The sequence below is a fragment of the Plecotus auritus genome (assembly GCF_963455305.1).
Source record: "Plecotus auritus genome assembly, chromosome: 1".
In the NCBI taxonomy this organism is placed as follows: domain Eukaryota; kingdom Metazoa; phylum Chordata; class Mammalia; order Chiroptera; family Vespertilionidae; genus Plecotus; species Plecotus auritus.
Window position 1 is genome coordinate 192,525,636 of NC_137770.1, and position 14,900 is coordinate 192,540,535.

The 14,900-nt window shown below is 36.9% G+C and overlaps 1 protein-coding gene across 4 annotated transcripts in view; it reads left to right on the forward strand.

The window, feature by feature from the left end:
* Positions 1-12,920, forward strand: part of LIN54 (lin-54 DREAM MuvB core complex component) — a 68,259-nt gene extending 55,339 nt beyond the window's left edge. For all 4 annotated transcript variants that reach the window (XM_080675134.1, XM_080675136.1, XM_080675137.1 and 1 more), the window contains exons 11-13: positions 103-240; positions 7,591-7,793; positions 10,650-12,920. In XM_080675134.1, coding sequence (XP_080531260.1) covers positions 103-240; positions 7,591-7,793; positions 10,650-10,851 — 543 coding nt within the window. In that variant the 3' untranslated portion in view covers positions 10,852-12,920. The remainder of the gene's footprint in view (positions 1-102; positions 241-7,590; positions 7,794-10,649) is intronic.
* Positions 12,921-14,900: the final 1,980 nt, after the last annotated feature.

Sequence of the window (14,900 nt, forward strand, 5' to 3'; positions counted from 1 at the left end):
GTGGAACTCTTTGTTTTACAAGGAAAATTAATTCCCCTTCGCAGTATTTAAATTTAATTTCCTGTGATTTAACATCACTTGGTATGTGCTCTGTTTTGATAGGCATGCCTTGACAGAAATCCAGAAGCTTTTAAGCCTAAAATAGGAAAAGGAAAGGAGGGAGAATCAGATCGACGTCACAGCAAAGGATGTAATTGCAAACGCTCAGGATGTCTTAAAAACTACTGTGAATGCTATGAGGTGAGATGCTGGCTGGGGAAAATAATGTAGCCATCTTTTGAAAATCTCGTTAGAAAGAGCCTACTATAAAATTTCACTTGAAAATTGAGAGATTGCTTTTCTATTGTAATTTGAAAATATGTATAGTTGGCCCAAGGGCCCTCATTTGAGGAAGACCTTCTGGCCTCCCAAGCAAGGCTCAGAGAGCAATACAGGCCTACCTCGTTTTATTGCACCTAGCTTTACTGTGCTTCACAGATGTTGAGGTTTTTGTTTGTTTGTTTTTGTTTTTGTTTTTGTTTTTTTTTGTTTTTTCACAAATTAAAGGCAAAACCCTCCACAAGCAAAAAGATTATAACTCGCTTGCAGTGGTCTGGAACCAAATCTGCAATATCTCTGAGGTATGCCTGTGCCTTAGTTTTGTCATCACAGCTTGGAATCTCATTAGCTGCTTTACCAGTTCATAACTTCTTGATCATTATACGCGGAAGTATGCAAATCAGAGCACCAGTTTATTGATTTTCAATAAAAATAAACTCTATAGTGGTTCTCAGCTGAAGGTCAGTACTACCCAGTCTGTCCTCTGTGGGCTTTTTGGAATATATACAGATACAAAGTAGCCTGCATTTCAGGGTATAGTCCTGAAAATAAAGATTTATTTTGCCCAAATGCCAGTAGTGCACTGTTGAAGAACACTGCTCTGTGGAAAAGTAAATTATGTTAAGAAGTTTGCTCTGTTGCCAAAACCGGTTTGGCTCAGTGGATAGAGCGTCGGCCTGTGGACTGGGGGGTCCCGGGTTCGATTCCGGTCAAGGGCATGTACCTTGATTGCGGGCACATCCCCAGTGGGAGGTGTGCAGGAGGCAGCTGGTCGATGTTTCTCTCTCATCGATGTTTCTAACTCTCTATCCCTCTCCCTTCCTCTCTGTGAAAAATCAATAAAATATATTTAAAAAAAAAAGTTTGCTCTGTTAACATAACAGGAAAGGAGGAATGTAAAATATTGCTGGAAAAAGTTACTGGTCATTGTGAAGTAATTGCATCTGTTTTTACTCTTTACCACCCCACTCAACTGGCTGTTTTTATTTATGAATCAGGAATCTTTTTTTTTTAATCCTCACCCGAGGATATGTTTTTATTGACTTTTAGAGAGAGTGGAAGGGAGGAAGAGAGGGAGAGATGAGGGGGAGGGGAAACATCCATCGATTATCTCCCATATGTTCCCCAATGGTATGGAGCCACCACCTTTTGGTGCATGGGAAGACACTCCAACCAAATGAGCCACCCAGCCAGGACCCAGGCATCTTTTCTGAAGAATGTAATTGAAACCCTCCTTTGACAGATGCCATGTAAACCATCCTCTTGTTTCAGAGAAAGTACTATATAGTTTATTATTTTTCTTTTCAAAGGTTAAATACAAGAATCTAGTCATGCCATAATTAGTTTCTCCCTCCCTCCCTCCTTTCCTTCCTTTTTTCTTTCTTTCTTAGAGAGAGAGAGAAATATCAGTGTGAAAGAGAAACATTGATTGGTTGCCTCCTGTTTGTGCCCTGACTGGGGATCGAACCAGCAGCTTAGGTATATGCCCTGCCCAAGAATCGATCCTGCAAACTTTTGGTGCCTTGGACGATGCTCCAACCAACCCAGCCATCTGGCCAGGTCTGTAATTGGTTTCTTGGTGCACCTGAAACTCTTTAATGAGAATCTTTGGAGTTGAGTCATTCCTACAGTTGACTCTTCTCATCTGGTATATTTTTATACTTTCAAATTTCACTTTATTTTTAGTTTTGGCAGAAGGCCTTGCACTTGGTCAGGTAATACCACCAAGGATTGCACTCTCCCCTAGTAAGGTTTGCTCTGCTCCAGGAGTATGTAAGATTTGTGTACTGCTCTGGACAGTGTGGTTCAGTTGGTTGAGCATTATCCCATGCAACCAAAGGTCACTGGTTTGATTCCTGATCAGGGCACATGCCTGGGTTGCGGGCTTGATCTCTAATAGGGGGCATGCAGGAGGCAGCCGATTGATGATTCTCTCTCATCATTGATACTTTTCTCTATCTCCCCACCTTCCTCTTTCTCTAAAAATTAATTTAAAAAACATATATATATATATTTTATTTTTTTATTTTATTTTTTAATTGTTTGAAGTATTAAAAATAGTAGTACAGCCATAGCTGGTTTGGCTCAGTGGATAGAGCATCGGCCTGTGGACTCAAGGGTCCCGGGTTCGATTCCAGTCAGGGGCATGTACCTTGGTTGCGGGCACATCCCCAGTGGGAGGTGTGCAGGAGGCGGCTGATCGATGTCTTTCTCTCATCGATGTTTCTAACACTCTATCTCTCTCCCTTCCTCTCTGTAAAAAAAAAAAAAAAAAAAAAAAAAAATAGTAGTACATATGTCTCTTTTTTTTCCCCCATTGACCTCCCCCCACCCTCCACTTCCCCCCAGTACATGCCTTTACCTGCCCCCCCCCAGTGTCTTTTATCCATTGGTTATGCTTATATGCATGCATACAAGTCCTTCAGTTGATCTCTTACAGCCCCCCACCCCAAAACCTCCTCTGCCTTCCTGCTATAGTTTGACAGTCTGTTCAATGCTTCTTTGCTTCTGTATCTATTTTTCCCCCTTTTGTTTCCTTTAAAAAATCTTGCCTCTGCAGACTAGAAAAAACATATTTTTTAAAAAAAGGTTTGTGTACTGAATTCCTCATTTATGTATTGCATAGGTCAAAAACATCACTCGGGAAATATAGGAAAGTAAATTTTGTTAGTCCTAAAGCCAGTATGAGTGAAAATTGCATATAATCAAGATTATTTTTTAAAGTCTCTTAAAATCTGAGTCCAACAAGCCAGTTTTTCATTCGGTGTTGGAAGAGATTGACTCTATTTTATTTTATGTTTTTATTGATATTAGAGAGAGGAAGGGGGAGGGAGAGAGAGAGAGAGAAACATCAATGATGAAAGAGAATCATTGATCAGCTGCCTCCTACTGGGGATCAAGTCCACAATACAGGCATGTGTCCTGACTGGGAATCGAACCGTGACCTCCTGGTTCATGGGTCAAAGTTTAGCCACTGAGCCACACTGGCTGGGCTTGACTCTATTATTTGTTGTTGTTTGAACACCTGATCAAATAGGCTTCTGTTAGTAAACCATATCATATAAAAATTACCATGAATATGTTAAATTGTAAGCCATAAAACCAAGTCCACAAAAAGAGAGAAAATGGAAATTGATGTAAAGCTAGGTCAGAAAGACAAAGAAACCCTTTCGTTGGTGTGTCAGTGAACAATCAATACATGCTATTCAGACAGATGTGAACTAATCATTTAATTGAATTGTTTAGCAAATCTGTGAATCAGTCAAAGTAGAAAAGGCAATAGACTGGTTGAAATATGTTAGAAGAGAGAAAACTTTCCTATCCTATATACTAAAAGCATAATATGCTAAGTGTCCGACTATTCGTTCGACCATTCCACCAGTCTCTATGATGCGCACTGACCACCAGGGGGCAGATGCTCTGAGCAGTAGGTTAGCTTGTTGCTGGGGTCTGGTCAATCAGGACTGGGTGCGATGGGCCAGACATGCCCTGGAGCCCTCCCACGGTCCCTCCCCGGCTGGCTGGCCAGTCCCCATTGGCCCCGATTGGGACTGGGCGAGACGGCCCTATTTGCCAGCCAGGCCGAGGGACTCCACCAGTGCACGAATTTGTGCACCAGGCCTCTAGTCTATTATAATGAAACTAGAGGCCTGGTGCACGAAATTCGTGCACGGATGGGGGCATCCCTCAGCCCGGCCTCACCCTCTCCAATCCGGAACCCCTCGGGGGATGTCTGACTGCCAGTTTAGGCTCCACCCTGCAGGATGGGGCCTAAACCGGCAGTCGGACATCCCTCTCGCAATCCAGGACTGCTGGCTCCTAACCACTGACTTGTCTGCTGGCCTGATTGCCCCTAACTTCCCCTGCTGCCGGCCTGATCACCCTTAACTGCTCCCCCCTGCCGGCCTGATCGCCCTAACTGCACTCCCCTGCCTGACTAATCGCCCCTAACTGCCCTCCCCTGCCGGCCTGATTGCCCCTAACCACTTCTGCCTCGGCCCCCGCCACTGTGGCTTTGTCTGGAAGGAAGGCAGGACGACTGGAAGATGTCCGGTCGACCTGGTCTAATTAACATATTACCCTTTTATTAGTATAGATCCTTGACATTCAGGACATATACAATGTCTAATTAATTTTTTGTCCTAAAAGACTAAGAAATAGAAAAACTTGGAATACACTGAACTTTGACTAGCAGTGGCTGACTCAATATGAATAAGTTGCAATGTCTGACAGTTTGTGTTGAATTGTTGGTCTTTTGAATTGAATTGGCTTTTTTGGTCTAGTTGGTCTGCATCTAGATAACATTTATGTTCCTTTCACAGAGCTTGTCGATAGAATGAGTGACTGTCCACATTACTTAAATGATTGTGCCTTTTCTTATGACTTTTTTACTCTACCCTTTTTTTTTCCCTAATATTTTATTGATTTTTTACAGAGAGGAAGGGAGAGGGATAGAGAGTTAGAAACATCGATGAGAGAGAAACATCGACCAGCTGCCTCCTGCACACCCCCCACTGGGGATGTGCCCGCAACCAAGGTACATGCCCCTGACCAGAATCGAACCTGGGACCCTTCAGTCCGCAGGCCGACGCTCTATCCACTGAGCCAAACCAGTCAGGGCTCTACCCTTTTTTTTTTTTTTTTTTTACCACAAAATAAGTTGAATTAGCAAAGCCAAATGGCTGCCTTATCATTCTAATTTCTCCCTCCTGAATTCCTGTTAAATATTAGTACCTTTCTTAAGGTTCTTAAAACGAAAACCTAATCCAAATTTACCTTATTGGTATGTCTATGCCCCTACCCCTTCAGAGATTTTTATTTCTTCATCATTAGATACTTCATCCCAGACTGGCTCATAGTAGCCCAATTAACTCAAAATTTATACCCATTTTTTTTTCCCCTTTGGTAAATGGAATTTATTAGTGTGTTGTAAAAAGAAGCAGGATAAATGTGTTCATAATATCTGTTTATCTTGCTATGTGTTATGGAGAAAAATTATTTAAATTGACATGGGTTCACTGAAGAAAATGCAGCCAATAAGACACTTAAATTTACTAGGAGTCTGCAAAATGTAAATTAAAGAACAATAAGATCTCACTTTATTTTCTCCCAATCAGATTGATAAATATTAAAAGGAGCAATAATATACGTTGTTGGAGGGAATGTAAGAAAGTCTCCTTTCATACATTGTTGATGAGGTATGGTATCATAGCCTTTTGAAAGAACAATCTGTCCACATCTATTAAAATTAAAATATATGTACCCTTTGACCAGTGAGCCCAAGTCTAGAAATCTATCCATCAACATAAGAAACATTCAAATGCCCTAACTGGTTTGGCTCAGTGGATAAAGCATCGGCCTGCGGACTCAAGGGTCCCAGGTTCGATACCGGTCAAGGGCATGTACCTTGGTTTCAGGCATATACCCAGTACGGAGTGTGCAGGAGGCAGCTGATCGATGTTTCTCTCTCATCAATGTTTCTGACTCTATCCCTCTCCCTTCCTCTCTGTAAAAAAATCAATAAAGTATATTTTTTTAAAAAAGAAATATCCAAACCTCTGAAGAATTTTTGTGAGTTTATTCAAGTCAAACTGTCAACTATGCTGGGGAACAAAGTCTCAACAGATTGAGATAATGCTTCAGAGAATGGCAGGTTTTTTTCTACCTTACTTTATATATTACAATTAAAAGAGAAGATGTAAGTGAAATTCATTGGTAATAAATTAGGGAGGCTGGAGAAAGCAAAACTGGGGAAACCTCTGGGATTGAATAAAAAGTAAAATGATAGACATATAGCCCGGCTGCGGTGGCCAAGTGGTTGAGCATTGACCTATGAGAGCCAGGAGGTCACAGTTTGATTCCTGGTCAGGGCACATGCCTGGGTTGTAGGCTCGAAATCCAGTAGGGAGTGTGCAGGAGGCAACCAATCAATGATTCTCTCTCATCATTGATATTTCTAACTATATATATTTTAAAAGTGATAGACATAAACATCTTCTACATAGGAGGATACAGGATAGTTAATAGTCAGCAGTTAACACGATAAAAATAACAATGAGAGGATTTGTAGTCTCTGCTCTGGTGCATAGATTGTGCTCTGAGGGGTCTGGAAAAAAAGGCAAGTTACCCTGACCTGCCAAAGGTATGTTATAGATGCAAAAAAGGGTAGACAAGCTCATTTGAGGTAAAGATTGACTTTTGTCAGGCAAGATTCTAGCCTAGGACATGACTACCTGCCATATAAGCTGCTTTTTGTTAAAAAGTTTTCATTTCAGCCTGACCAGTGTGACTTAGTGGTTGAATATTGACCTGTGAATCAGGAGGTCACAGTTCGATTCCCTGTAAGGGCACATGCTTGGGTTGTGGGCTCCATCCCCAGGGAGGGCGTGCAGGAGACAGCCAATCAGTGATTCTCATCATTGATGTTTTTCTCTCTCTTCCTCTTCCTTCCTCTCTGAAATCAATAAAAAATAAATATATTTTAAAAAGTTTTCATTTCAGACCATTCTTGTGGCCTTCCCTGAGCTTGTCAGATTAGCATGTGGCCTCTTTTCAGTCCATATATTTTATAGAAATAAAAACATATGTATATATATACACATACACACACACACACACACACACACAAAATCTTTTTATGCATTGTTTGTGGTACTCATGAGCTGGAAACAAATGTCCATCAAACTAAAAAATGAAAAAGACTTTAGGATTTGTGAGGTAGTATATGTATATGTACATAAGATCTATGTTTTTCATAAATATACATATATTTTATATACTTTTTATGATTTAATATGGGCTATTGAAGGGTTTGAGGAATCTGGAGAAGGGAGTTCAGGGAGGGAGATATTCATAATAAAAAGAGCAACTATGAAATTTTTTTCATGTGATATTGTTGTGTGTTTGCATAAATGGGAGGTCACTAACATGTTAATAACTTGATTGAGGTGGTTCGATTCTGGATGACCCTTATTTTTAATGTTATAATGAATCATTCATATTCTTTATAAAGAACATGTTTTTCATACCAGGAGGAAAATCTATAATGGGGGGGGGGGATGAACTCATACACAAACATTGCATAGCCACTCTCAGACTTAAGAATACCTACCTACACACGAGTAGTTAGCCATTTGGTGTTTGTCAGCAAGAGATGTTTCCATTTTATCTTTATGCCAGTTGACCAGTTAGTTATCTGTTGATTTAATCAGGGAGTCTATAGTAACTTGTTTTGGTTTTGGTATGGAAGCTTTTCTTTTGTTTATCTTTTAGGCAAAAATAATGTGTTCTTCAATATGCAAATGTATTGGCTGTAAGAATTTTGAAGAAAGCCCAGAAAGAAAGACATTGATGCACTTGGCAGATGCAGCTGAAGTAAGAGTACAGCAACAAACTGCGGCGAAGACTAAGTTATCCTCTCAAATTTCAGACTTGCTTACTAGGCCAACACCAGCTTTGAGTAGCGGAGGAGGAAAGTAAGTTAATAGTTTCATCTCTTTATAATATGACAGGAATATTCATTTTTGATAAAGTTTTTCTTTTTAGACAAAATTGAGTTCATACTTGGTTGTTGCAAATCTGGTTTTTACATTTTCTTGCTATCTTTAATTACTTGTTATAAAGGAATTTAAAGGCAACAGAAAAATCACTGTAGAAACATTGCACAGTTCTAAAATGCAGTAATGCTTTAGTTCACTCGGCTTTAATTTCATTGGCTTTCTCCCTACTAAGATAAGTGATTATATAATTTGACAAACCTCTAAGAAAAGCAGATTTTTCTTAACTCTTACTGGTTGTGTCATTTTCCATATATTTTTTTAAAATATATTTTATTGATTTTTTACAGAGAGGAAGGAAGAGGGATAGAGGGTTAGAAACAGCGATGAGAGAGAAACATCGATCAGCTGCCTCCTGCACACCTCCTACCGGGGATGTGCCCGCAACCAAGTTACGTGCCCTTGATCGGAATTGAACCCGGGACCCTTCAGTCCGCAGGCCGACGCTCTATCCACTGAGCCAAACCGGTTTTTGGCTCATTTTCCATATTTTTGCACTTTCTTACTGTCAATGTAGGAAATGTCCAGACCTCTAAGAATTTTTAGGAGTTTATTTGAGCCAAACTAAGGAAAATTACTGGGAATCAAAGTCTCAATGGATTAAGAAAATGCTTCAGAGATTGGTAGTTTTGCACCTTATTTTATACGTTACAATCAAAGGAGGAGGCATGAGGGTGTTATGAAATTCATTGGTGATAGATTAGGGAGATGGGAGAAAGCTAAGTAGGGAAATCTCTGGGATTGGATTAAAGGTAAAACAAATTACCCTGACATTCCAAAGGTTATCATTAATGCAAAAAGACAATAGAATGGCTCAGTTAAGGTCAAGATTGATCTTTGTCAAGAAAGATACCGGCCTAGCCCTAGGACTACCCTCCATGACTAGCTTTTAATTAGAAAGTTTTAATTTCAAGTCATCCTATGAAGTTACTTTAGGTCTCTGAGTTTGTAAGGCCGCCAATGCACATCTCCCCTGAGCTGGTCAGGTTTAGTTTCATCCACATTACCTTCTCTTGCCTTTTCTGCGCCCTCTTAGCGCCAAACACTATATTATTGTAGCTCCTTATTTCACTAAACTGCTGAGCTCTGGAGTAGAAAAGCTGGAGCTTCATTTCAAATCAGGGCAACCTGAGTTTAAATATATCTGTGCTCTGTAGTAGTGTGTGAATTGAACAAGAATTTCATCTCTGAGCCTGTTTTCTTAGCCTTCAAATCACCCTTATCACAGACTATGAGGAGAAAAGCATCTCTGTTGCAGTGTTTGGCAGGGCCTGATTCTACAAGTTTACTGACTTGGATTTATATTAGTTTGTTAGAGGTTAATTTGAGGAATTATTAAATGCAATGACCCTTGCAAATGGTATGTAATTTAAAAATGTCTAAGTTGAAATAAGATCTAATACTTACAAAAGTCAGACTTCTTTTGTACAACATATTTCAACTATTAGTTCTAAAGAACTTTTACAACTGTAATAATCGGCAAATGGTTCTTCACTGAATAAAGTAGAAATGGGCTGACATCTTAAGGGATCCTTTCTGGTCATCTTTCTTCCATTAACCCTTCAGAATATTAAATCTATCTCCATGTGGAGATTAAAGATATTGCTACACTCAAATATTTATAATTAATTTTTCAATTCATTGCCATGAAGAAATATTTACATTATGAAGTATAAAAGAATACAAAATAATAAACTATAATCAAAACTATGTATAAACAACTATTAAAAATATTATACCAACATGTAACATTTGTCGAGTGACAAAAGTTTGAATTTTTCTTTCCTTTTATTTTTCTAATTTCCAAATGTGATATGAGCACTACAATTACACAGTATTACTAATTATACAATATTGTAATATTAACATGATTATAATATTTTCTAATTTAAAGTACTTTTTGTATTTTAAAGATTTCTATATATAATTGTATACCAGGCTAAATCCTGAATTACCCTGTCTTGTCATACAGGGCTTTAATTAAAGACTTCATTTTTTTGTTCTTCAGTTTTCTTCTATCAGTGACTGCTTAAAAGTTGCTGAGTTAGTGGTTAGATTTAGGTTGCCCAATTTTGTGTCCTGAAGGCTTTTAACACTTGGCTACATATAGTAAGCCTCAGGATGGATTGCTCTAATTCAGAACTCAATAGTTCAGGTCTTTATGAATGAAACTCCATGTACGGGCAGCATTTGGTTTCCCCTTGTTTTGTTTATTGTGATAGAACAATGCAAAATTTTGGGGTGCTTGATTTTTAAAAGAAACAAATAGGTGGAAATATGGGAAAGTACTTTATTTTTAGTGTTGTCCAGGAGATAGTGCTTTCGATTCCCAATAATTCATCTTTTCATTCAGCAAATATTTTTGGAGTGTCTCTGTGTCAGACACTTCTATACAGTGAAGAAACAGCAGTAAATAAAACAAAGACTGCACTCATGGACTTTACATTTATGAGTTAGGAGGACTTTTGTTATAGAAATACCAAGTCAGCATGTAGAATTACATCTTTTATTTAACTAGATAACTTTGTCTAGGTAATAAGACATATTTTATGTAAAATGTTGTATTTTCTGAACAATATTTTTCAAATATGCTCAATCATAAAACCAGGCCTAACTGTTTATAGCTCTTTAAGATGGCTGTTCTCATTGCATAAATGTGATATTGAGTGTGCTGGTGAATCATGAAAATGTCAACAGATTTCCAAATGAAACAGTGCCACCCACTTTTGTAGTTATTCAGCACCCCATCATCTCTCTTTCTCTACATCATTTCAGATTGCCATTTACATTTGTAACTAAGGAAGTAGCTGAAGCCACGTGTAATTGCCTTCTTGCCCAGGCTGAGCAGGCAGACAAGAAGGGAAAATCAAAGGCAGCAGCTGAACGGATGATACTTGAAGAATTCGGACGATGTTTGATGAGCGTTATCAACTCTGCAGGAAAAGCAAAAAGTGACCCTTGTGCTATGAATTGCTAACTCTTGTGCAAAAGACTGATACATGGAACTGTACAGAAAATTGAAGGTGCAGGGACACTGGATTTTCTGGAAGATAGTTTAACAATTATTGTATTGTTAATTCAGTCCTTGTGAGACCTGAAATTATAATATTGAGAAATTTTAAATGAGGAAATTAGTACATTTTAAATCCTAGTTAAATCTGCTTATGCCCCTTCTAAATTGAATTTTTCTTTATTGTATTATATAGATTTTTAATTTGCTTGTGTTTCTTAAGAATTAGATGTTCTAGCCTCTGACTCTATTGACAAAGAACATTTATAAATTACTATAATTTATAATGTATGGCGTTGTATGACTTTGTTCAGTAGAAAAAGCCAAAGCAGCATTGGTATTTCCCATTCTCTGGTACTAGACTAGACTAGACTAGACTATAAGCAGATAGAACGTCTACATAAACAAATTCTTATGAAACATATTTCAATGACATTATGTTAAAAAAAGAACTATATTTTTAAAGAAAAATCAACTTTTTAGGGTGGATTCTGGAATAATATCCTATTGTCACTTTGGGAATGTAAGAAGAAGTAATCCATAGGCACACTTTTAAAATAAAAAAGTTATTTTGTGTGTTTTTTAAGACATTAAGGGATAATAGATTCTCAAAGGATGGGCAATGTGTTTTTATAATAAGAAGTGACTAAGAAATGCTCTGGGATGTTTTTTTCATTTTCTTTCAATAAGTGGTATGTATTTGAAATAAATTATCAAGGTGATTACTGGGTACCATTAAAATGAAAGGTTCGTATAAATAGAAACTAAACCTATTAGGTAGTGGTAAAATAGAACCTTATATAATAATCAGGTATAAAAGTTGAATTGGATGGAGAAATAAAGAATATTGAAGTTCTAAGAGATGAATGTAGGGAAGGATTTTTCATTTGTATAAGCAGTTCTCTTTATAGACTTTTGAACTAAGAGGTTTCAAACCAGTATATGAGTTAATTTACTGAAATGGGCCTCCTAACAAAGCTTTCAAAATTGTAGTGGGTATTTTTTTAAAAGGGAAGCTTAATATGGCATTATTTTTAGCCAGTGATTTGGTACACTGACGGTATGAGTGTTTTCATATAATTACTAAAATAACCTAAATCACTTTCAGAATTCAACAGCTTTATGAATTTAAGAGCCTGTTATAATAGGACTCTGATTTTATGACAAGAAAAAACCATGTTGGAATTCAGGCATTTGTTAGGTACCTTAATCCTCAATAATTATTAGTATGTGATTACATTTCCTACAAGAAATCTATAGTTGTATATATTAATTGTGTATATATGTTCATATGAACACACAAGATATAGGCAATAGAAATTAAGTAATCCAAAAGAAGAGTCCGTTATTCATTGAAGTATCTATTTAAATTTGGATTTATAAAATTATAGTGCAGTAAACTTTAAATGTAGATAATGCAAACATTCTTAGCACCTCTATCTAGTATGTCTAATTAAAATTTGTATAAATGTAAAATAGTGTAAGGATAAAATATCTAATCAAGTTATTTTTCAAAAGATTACAATACCTTTTTGGTCTAAGCCTAAACTTTGTTCATTTTGTACATATTCTATGTTCAATTCTAATTGCACCTTTGTGATGTGTATTTATATACAGTGTGCAGAAAATGTTTGTGAAATGTGGATTACAATTATAGATTATGTATGATGACATGGCTTGAGAATGTTTTGCTTGTAAAAATTTGAAGGTGCAATCAACTACTACTAGTTTTACTGATTTTCAAGAAGCTAAAATATTAAGCCTTTTCCTTTGTGTGTAGTACTTACTAAACAACTTTTTGTATTTAGGCATTTGCATCAAATTGCTGAATAAGATTAATATCCACATTAATTCAACAATTTTAAAGTACTGTTTGGGAGGGTTGGGTATATAATTTTTTAGCTCTATTTACATCCCAAAGTAGAAAGATTAAATTTATATTTACTAGAGCTATTCAAAGAGTACACTTTTCTATATTGTAAAAACATGACAGCAAAGTAAATCATACAAAAAATAAACATTTATACTATTCTGTAAAAAAAGATTTTGCACTTTTTCTTTAATAACACCACTTTTAACCAGTTAACATGCAAACCTTTTAAACATACCTGATTTCAGGTAAATGTGACATTACTTTTGAAAGCACAACTAAACCTATCATTTTGCCCAATTATCATTAACATAAATTGCTTTGAAATGAGACATTCTTTTTTTCCTCGATTTATTGTTAATCCTCACCAGAGGACATTTTTCCATTGTTTTTTAGAGACAGTGGAAGGAGAGACAGAGAGAGACACATCAATTGGTTGTCTCCCTCACAGATGGACCAGGGTGGGGGTGGAGCCTACAACTGAGGTACATGCCCTTGACTGAAATTGAACCCACAACCCTTCAGTCAGAGCGGGGCCGATGCTCTAGCCACTGAGCCAAATCGGTGAGGGCATTTTTTTTAAAGGGCAGAAACTCCATCTTACTCCTTCCCTTCTTAAGTCTGATATTCCTATGATGAGCACCTTCCTACAAGAACGAAAAGCAACTTACAGGTCTGGTCTTTGGACTATACAGGAACCCAGAACCTTAATGTTACTGGTAATAAAACAAGCAGAGCAGCAACTTGTGGGAAGACTACTGCCTTAGCCTCCCCATCCTTTGACATGGACAACTGACTTTTGCTCAAATCTAATGTAAAATGTGAATAAAAATACCTTTAGAAGCCTTCTATTTTACAGTTTTGTAGCTAAGAGAATGCTTATGTAAATACAGGTTTAAACCAGGACCTCCTGCCCTACCTGATCATATGCATCCCTTAAGCATTTCATATAGGTATTTTATTGCACCAACCCAGAGAAAAGCCAATCACTAGAAAACCTTGAGTATCATATTTTATATTATGTAGTTTATGTAAATTACTTTATCTTTTTTTGTTGTTAGGGTGCCTTTCCTTTTTTTTTAATTGATTTCAGAGGGAGAGAGGGTTAGAAATATCAATGAGAATCACTGATTGGCTGCCTCCAGCATGCCCTCACTGGGGATCGAGCCTGCAACCCAGGCAGGTGCCCTGATTGGGAATGAACCCAACCTGGTTCATGGGTCAATGCTCAACTACTGAGCAACACTGGCCAGGCCAAGTATTTATTGTCAGTTATAAAGTTTAAAAAACTTTAAATTAAAAATTGTTTTAGGTAGTTTTATGAAAGCATTGCATTTAAGGCATTTTAGTTTTTATCAAAAGCAATAAAAATGCATATATTCAGGGTAATGTTTATTATAAGGTCAAATACTTTAATAACTAATTTATTATATTAGCAAATATAATCTGGAAATATATAAAAACAATACATCATGACCAGGTTGGGTTTATCCCAGGAATAAAAAGGATGCCCCCCCCCCAAATCAATGTTATGTATCATTAAAAAAAAAAAATCAATGTTAGGTAATGTTAAAAAAAAGTCAATGTTCTAGATCAACATGCAAAAGAAAAGCTATGTGATTATCTCAAAAGTTGCAGAAAACAACCTTTTGAGTATACTAAAAACTGAATTGTATGCTTTAAAAGGATGACTATTGTATGTAAATTACCATTTTTTTTTTTCAAAAAAATTACATGTCAAAATTCAGTATCCATTTATGGTTATAAAAACACAACTTTCAGCAAATGGGGAATATCAGGGATCCTAAACCTGATAAAAAACTTTTACAAAAAAGCCTACAGGTAATATATAAATGTTGAAAACAATGTTTTCCCCTCTAACATTGGGGACAAGGCCCTCCTATTCAACATTGTCTTAAGAGATCACTATACAATAAGGGGGAAGGCCACAGATTGAAAATGAATAAGATAGTATCTATTTGTGGATGATGTGAATACCGATATAGGAAAGTCAAATAATCTTTTTTTAAAAAGCACTAGGACTAACAAGGTCAGTATGCTGAAGTGTATTTGTATACAGTAGCAATCAACATTTAGAAACAGATTTTAAAATGACCATTTATAGCAGCACCACAAAACATGAAAT